Source organism: Cantharellus anzutake (assembly GCF_015039405.1).
Source record: "Cantharellus anzutake strain C23 chromosome Unknown EI90scaffold_24, whole genome shotgun sequence".
Classification (NCBI taxonomy): Eukaryota; Fungi; Basidiomycota; class Agaricomycetes; order Cantharellales; family Hydnaceae; genus Cantharellus; species Cantharellus anzutake.
This window is the reverse complement of record NW_024066974.1, coordinates 174,341-182,140: the sequence shown is the minus strand read 5'-3', so window position 1 is coordinate 182,140 and position 7,800 is coordinate 174,341. Positions and strand designations below refer to the sequence as shown.

General features: G+C 47.9%; 1 protein-coding gene across 1 annotated transcript; it reads right to left on the bottom strand.

Annotated features, from left to right (window-relative positions):
* Window positions 1–6,027: 6,027 nt before the first annotated feature.
* On the bottom strand, window positions 6,028–7,800 carry EI90DRAFT_1056072 (uncharacterized protein). The gene is made up of 3 exons (XM_039051443.1): window positions 7,548–7,800; window positions 7,024–7,492; window positions 6,028–6,971 (listed from the first exon to the last, which is right to left on the bottom strand). Exons 2-3 carry the CDS (start codon window positions 7,397–7,399, stop codon window positions 6,166–6,168), a joined length of 1,182 nt encoding a protein of 393 aa, XP_038915861.1. The 5' UTR covers window positions 7,400–7,492; window positions 7,548–7,800; the 3' UTR covers window positions 6,028–6,165.

Here is a 7,800-nt window from a genome sequence, read left to right as displayed (position 1 = left end):
CCACTCATCAACGTCAAATCCTTGCTTCAGACACACTGTGAAGCTGCTGGGTTTGGTGTCCTATTTCTCCCAAAATTCCATTGTGAGCTTAACTTTATTGAGCAAGTATGGGGGTATTCAAAGCGTGTGTACTGTGAGTCTCCACCATCTTCAAGGGTTGAAGATGTTACAATAAATTTACAGAAGGCATTGGAATCAGTATCATTAACTTCAATGTGCAAGTAAGGATTCCCCTTTTTTAGATCATACTTCCCAAATAACATTAATTCATAGGTTTTCAAATCGTTCATTACGATACATGGACAATTATCGCTATGGCTTGAATGGCCATGAGGCAGCTTGGGCAGTCAGGAAATACAAAGGTCATTGTGGGCTACCACCTGAGGCAGCACAAGAAATTGCTCAAGAATTTATGGCCAGGAAATCTTAGTAGTATTTAACAAATAATGAAATATTGCATTTTCGGTTGTCCAGAAATAGTGGCAGCTGCACTGCCACACTCGGATAATTCCGGATAGTGATGAGGTATGAAAGTCGTCTATCTTACAACGCTTTGCCAACCATTCAAAATGACAGATATTCAAAAGAGTCCTTATGCGATACAACAGTGGGGACGACTTTATGCACATAACTCTTATGAACGCCTGGATGCACAATCAACCAACGTACTAGCACCAGGACGTCAAAGCGATGACAAAGCAGGCCCTTCATGTTTGGATCCGGGTCTGAGCAAATGTCTAGTGGGTCTGCAACTCATCATGTAGGCATGTGGTGCAATCTCATAAAGGAGACATCAGATTGGCTTCCATTAGGGTATGTGCACAAGGTTTGGCACAGCGTACTGGCACTAAGGTAGTGTCACAGTGGTCCCCAAGTTGGGTTCATGTAGTGATGCAATGGCTCACCCTCGCAACCGCACTGGCTGCCTTGCAGCTTTGGACTATTGGCATCAATCTCCGAGTTACCAATGCTAATATTAATGTGATTCTGAAATTGACAAAGAGTTCACTGTTATGGAAATGGGAATTTCCCATTTTAGACTCTTATGGGTTCTGTATCACATGATTTGTATAGTAATAGAGTTTAACAAATCAATAATCAACGAAAAACCCACTGCCACACTACCTGTTAAACTACATGTTAAATCATCTGTGAAACCATCTGTAAACCCTAATGAACCACCTCCCTTCCCCTTTCCTTTTCCCTGCGCCTCAAATGGACGAAAATGGGTGCCTCCGGCCCCATTTTTGTAACATTCACCATCGGAGCAACATACCTCCTCATGCTGACATATATGACCACCCAGCGAAATTAGTTCACAATGTTGCATCAGCTGAACACTACATGACATCGACTGAGGTGTCCCAGCCAGTGATAAGCCTCTGCAGATGTGCAGATGTGAAACAGCAAAGCATGATTGTGAGAGCACCAGGACTGCTGCAGCGAAATATTCTAGCAAAGACCACGGAATCAGACTTGTACCCAGTTGGAGGAGCTCCATGGACACGCGAAATAATAGCTTTTTTACGCAATGTAAATAAATGTTCTCACACTAGACCTGCTTCCAATTGAAGTCACGTTCTGCACTCAATGTAAAAGATCACATGCCATGGAGTTAAACACATAGCTGACCACCTACTCCGGAAATTTGGACATGACACTTTGCTGTGCTACAGCACTGTCCGTCCTGTGTCTTCCCACAGCAAACAAGCTTGCTTCAAGGCTCTAATTATCACACCCCTCCCCAGCCCAACACAGAAAAAAATCCAAAATGAATGTAGTGTCAGGGACTCATTGTTACAGGAATGGGTTCCGGGGAACCCAACCTGAGCCGTTCGGCTCACTAATGGAGGTGGCTGCGTAGCCATCGGAGGGAGAGCAGAATAGGATGAGGGTATGGGAGTACAACCTGTGTGTCGGCCAACGGTAACTTGGCGCTCCTGGGAGCATACCGGTAGTGAGTATGATGTGGGCTCCTTGAGGGAGCCACCTGGCTGTCTGCTAACGGGGACTTGGCGCTCCTGGGAGCGTGCCGGTAGCAGGTGTGCTGGGAGTGTCTGGCTAGCGGTGACTTGGCGCTCAATGGAGCGTACCGGTAGTGAGGGATAATGGGACTCCCAAAGGGAGTCACCCAGTTGGTGGCTATTGGTGACTTGGCGCTCATGGGAGCGTACCAGTAGCAGGAGTTGTTGGGGAAAGCGGGCTGGTGGACCAGTGCACGGTAGTGGGTGACCGTGGGAAGTGGGACCCGTGGGTGCATGGCCAGGCATCCTGGAGCTGCCTGGACCGTATCCTTCTCCTGAGGAGGTGGGATAGGCTACAGTTCCTGATAGGGAACTTCTGGTTGGATGGGAGTAACCACTCGACCACCCGGTGGACTGGTGGGAGTGGACAGCAGGAGGTTGGGCATGGGAATGCCCTCCTCATTGCGGTTTTGTCATGGAGAGGAGGAATAGGGAGGTGGACATGGTTCCAGGGTTACAGGTTGAGTTTACAGTGGTGGCACAATGGTGAGGATGTTACAATCGCGGTACAAGGTTTTTGGGTTATGTGTTTGATAATGAGAAAACATCTCGGCAATTACCATACATGTCATATGACTTGTATCTATCTAATACAAATGTTATAATGGCCAAAGGAAGTCCTTTGGAAATCAACAAATCCCCCAGCCAGCACCAAAACCCAGTGGGAAAGCTTGGCATGGGGTTTGGCAGAGAATGAAGTGAGAAGAAGTAAGAAATATCTTACCTGTGTGCCTGGTCTATAGGAGTCTAGGCCCATTTCCATAGCAAAGGGCCTCAAGGTCTGGTTGCCTGTCACGGACCATAAGATTCTCCATTTCCATAACACTCATCTGGGGTCGAGGGGGCCCAGGTGTAGCGTCTGGGGCTGAGAGCCTGGCAGGGGGTGGATCGGGTGTGCATACTGACAGGCCTGATGCGGGACAGTGGTCCCTGGCCACTTAGACTGAAGTGGAAAGTTGTTATTATCATTAAAGGAGAAATACTGTACTACTTACCTGAAGTGGAAAGTTGAGAAGTGTCAGGGCACACCCGCCTGACCCGGGTCCACCCAGACCCACCTGGCCACACCACACCCACTCCCCACTGTCCAACCCTCTCCCTCCTCCTTCCTCCCTCTCCTCCCCTCTCCTTTCTATCTTTCTTCTCCTTTCTTTATCTCATTCCTCTCATCTTCCTTTTCTTGTTTATTTCCTTCTATCTACATGGACCACCTTCCTTTGTATCAATGTACTATTGACCCATCCAGCCCACACACCCCGGATGGCTTCCTGCTGTGCCCAGCATGCGCGCATGCAGCGGACACTCTTGGGATCCCCCACAGGGACACCCGGATGCCCGCAGCTGTCTCCGAGGGTGATGTGGCACTCGTCATGTGACTCAAGCCGCATGTACATAAATGTACCTGAAGTGGGAACCGAAGAAGTAACCTTCTTCTCAGACTCCTTCCCAGTCGCTCACATGATTTCTCCGAGGTTTAGCCGCAACTTACGTTGCCCTCCGAAATCTGTCGAGCGACTGGTACAACTTGCAACACGTGATGTTCCCACGCTAAGTTGTAATGAGTTGTACATAGGTTACGGAATATAATTTTTAGTATTTATGCATGCGGTCATTGCACCCAACCCAACCCGTGGAGACTAAGGGAGCACATCCAAGGTTGTGAAGTCAATATCCAGGGGTGCGCGAAGTTTAACGGTTTATATATTACTTAGTTACCAGTCGCTTGTTTGTGCCCGGTGGCATAAGTGGTATGGCATTAGCTGAGGCTATGCAGTCTTTTTAAGTGGCACATGTTCAATTCTCACTTAGGCAAACTTTTTTTGGGCCCTCCCATGGAATAATTGTTTGAAATGGTTGTTTTCTGTACACTAAGGAATGGAGGGTATGAAAAAAAAAAGTTTCCTACGTGAGAATTGAACATGTGCCACTTAAAAAGACTACACAGCCTCAGCTAGCGCCATGCCACTTATGCCACCAGGCACAAACAAGTGACTGGTAACTAAGTAATATATAAACTGTTAAACTTCGCGCACCCCTGGATATTGACTTCACAACCTTGGATGTGCTCCCTTAGTCTCCACGGGTTGGGTTGGGTGCAATGACCGCATGCATAAATACTAAAAATTATATTCCGTAACCTATGTACAACTCATTACAACTTAGCGTGGGAACATCACGTGTTGCAAGTTGTACCAGTCGCTCGACAGATTTCGGAGGGCAACGTAAGTTGCGGCTAAACCTCGGAGAAATCATGTGAGCGACTGGGAAGGAGTCTGCCTTCTTCTCACATTCTCTACTTCAGGTAAGTAGTATAGTTTTCCCTTTTCCCTTTTAATAACAATAACACATTCTCCACTTCAGTCTAAGTGGCCAGGGACTGCTGTCCCTTCCCGGACCTGCCAGTACGCACGCCTGGTTCGCACCCCGTGAGGGCCCTTCTGCTGGGCGATACATCCGGACCCCCTCTACCCCGGACGTGTCCCTGACAAGAAGAAGGCTACTTCTTCGGTTCCCACTCCAGGTTCGTTTATATACATGCGGCTTAGATCACATGACAGGTGCCATGTCACCCTTGCACACAACCGTAACCACCTGGGTGTCTCCATGGGAGATCCCAAGGGCATCTGGTGCAGGCGCGCATGCTGGGCATAGTGGGAAGTCGCCCAAGGTGCCTGGGCTGGGTACATGGTGGGCACGCTGCAGATGGGTCAATGGTACATTAATACAAAGAAGGTCATCCATGTAGAATAAAGAGAGAATAAAGAAGAAGTAAGATAGGAAGAAAGTGAGGAAGGAAGAATGAGGAGAGAGGAAGGGAAAGGGGGAGGAGGTAAGGAAGGGTGGACAGCAGGGTACCGGGTCAGGTTGGGCCGGGTGGAGCCGGGTCAGGTGGGTGTGCCCTGACATGTAGTAGTTAACCCAACCCAAAATTAACCCAGCCCAACCCAACCTGATTCCTTCATACCCTTATGTGCTAAAATTATGTTGGAGTCTTGTATCGTGCACTCAAAATAGTCTTTTTCACCCCACCGGCCAATTTCTCAGGGTGTCAGGGCACACACCCTGACTAGCCCGGACCCGGACCCGCATCTGGACCCACACCTGGACCCGCATGTGCGCCTCCGCCCTGCACGCTCCACACGCTGCATGCTCCGGGCCCGGTTCCTACCCTTCATGTGACTTCCGGGTATCCCCGGAAGTTTTCACCATATTGGGGCCACTGTGGGAAAGTGAGAAGTTAACCTTCTTCTCACTTTCTTACCCACAGTAGCTATGCCCTGAGATGGGCTGTGTTTACAGGCCAGACCATGGACTGTAGAGAGGGGTCATGGGGACCCGGAGTCCGTCCCCTGACATAGGGTGGGTATACTGTAGTGATCAACAGATGACCACATTGATTATCATTATCTTCTATATCTTTTGAAATGAACCTCATGAAAACCAGATACAAGACTCCAACATAATTTTAGCACATAAGGGTATGAAGGAATCAGGTTGGGTTGGGCTGGGTTAATTTTGGGTGGGGTTAACTACTACATTTGTTTTGGATTTTTTTCTGTGTTGGGCTGGGGAGGGGTGTGATAATTAGAGCCTTGAAGCAAGCTTGTTTGCCATGGGAAGACACAGGATGGACAGTGCTGTAGCACAGCAAAGTGTCGCATCCAAATTTCCGGAGTAGGTGATCAGCTATGTGTTTAACTCTGTGGCATGTGATCTTTTACATTGAGTGCAGAACGTGACTTCAATCGGAAGCAGGTCTAGTGAGAACATTTATTTACATTGCGTAAAAAAGCTATTATTTCGCGCGTCCACGGAGCTCCTCCGACCGGGTACGAGTCTGCCACGTAATCACTTGAAGACAAGACCAAACATTTCCAAAACGGAATAGGTCATAGAAAGGAAAGGGACTGCCCATGTATGGCAAAAGACTAGATGCCCCATATGTACCATTGCAACACGGACGACGTCTGAAATTAGCCACCACTCCCCAGACATTCCCGGTGGTATCCAAGCCAAATCAAATCAGAAAAGTACCCTAGATGCATTCAGGAAGCTGCCATGAAAATAGAAATGCATTCGGGTACTGAGCCTTACTGTTTCTTGTTATGCAGAGCGAGAATACTATGTCTCTACGATTATGTTATACTATCCTATGTGGGGGATGAAAGACGTCCAGGATGTAGTTCGGTAAAGACCCGGGGGTGGAGATCGCAAAGACGTAAATGTGAGAGTGAACAGGATAACCCGAACAATAGCAAAAAAAAAACGCGAAGAGAATTCCGGAGGACACATGTAACCCTCTACCCTTTCCCATGGCCCATGCAAAAGGGCCAGGGCTCACAGTAATAATTATCGCAAAAATGCACCACAAAAGTTTCTCCACACGTGTCGGAAACGGAAACGACCAGGCAAGACAATGAACCCCACCAAAAACGACACCAGTGATTCCAAGTATCCATGCGGGATTTAATGCCATGATCTTCGCCGCAAAGGAAGTCAGATTTGCGGGCAGTACTTGATCAGTGATGGTATCAGAATTTAAGGGATTGGGCTGAGTCTCTTCCGTTACATGGATGGGGAAATGGACATCCAGTGGTTTATGCCACCACAAAGCACAAAGGATGCTAAGTGCCGCATAGGCAAGAGTCATCGTTTCTAGTTGCGACCTGGGTAGATGACTTGCCCACCGACCAACATACTGAATGGTGAACCACAGTGACTGGAGGACGATAATGGATTTTGCAAAAAAGTTGCCTTTACTTCTGTCGAGGATCTGCTCCCTTGTTACTGCGACCTTTCTATCATTTCCTGACTTGTCGATTATGCCGGGGTATTTCTCAAAGACAGTAGAAGGATCTTGACTTTCATCCAGCTCCACTACCTCTTGTGTGAAAGAGTTAAAGAAGCCACCCATAGTAACAAAATATGAATGGGTGAATGTCCATCCTTGTGAAAGATCGATGTCAGGGGCTTCAACTGAATTGAATTCAGCGCAAACCTTGAATTCCAGTACACTTTTGAGATATTCTCCACGCCTTGGAGAACTCAGTCCATGCAACCATGACAACCACCTCCGGCAAAACCAACGTCATCATCATTTGAATCTTACGAGATGATTGCGGTTGGGGCTCCCAAAATGGATGTTCCTTAAACAAATCTGGATGAATTGCTGTCCAAACACAAGCGAATATCGTAAGGAGGCAGCTGTATACCATGCTCCACATAGTCCGACAGTGGCGCAGATCGTTACACGCATCCGAGTAATTTATCGAGAAAGCTGTACTGTTGGGTGGGGAATGTTGAGAGATAGGCGCGGCATGGATGCTTTGCGCGAGGATAAAGCTGACGAGAGCGGTTGCCATTGTGACGGACATGATGCAGGCACAGTGAAGGTTTAGACACTCAGCTTGTGAGCTTTATACCGCAGCGGGACAAGGCAGTATAATGCTTCATCGAACACACGGCTTCTAGTGTCCGAATAAACATTAGTAAGGATTCCAAATCCAGCTCGCTCTCACATACTGCAAGGGGAGCAGGTGAAAAAAGCAACCTCATTGTGGAGTGTCTAATCCGAATTAACTTTGTTGATCAACTGATAAGATACATGCGATCAGCGAGTTCAGAAGGCCACTTCTGAAAGTCCATGTGGACAGCCAGTACTCCCCTCAAGCGAGCAGATGAATGGGATGTTAGGTGAACCGAGGAGGCGTCTTGCGAGGGCGAGTTGCTCTCGAACAGAGCAAAACTAAAAATGAGAATGAAATCGTATCACGCG

Bases quoted from the DNA above. Each gene is read 5' to 3' on its own strand.
- EI90DRAFT_1056072 (XM_039051443.1), bottom strand. From the start codon at position 7,399: ATGTCCGTCACAATGGCAACCGCTCTCGTCAGCTTTATCCTCGCGCAA. The intron at 6,972-7,023 runs GTTTGCGCTGAA...ATCTTTCACAAG, and splicing joins AAAGTGTACTGGAATTCAAG to GATGGACATTCACCCATTCA.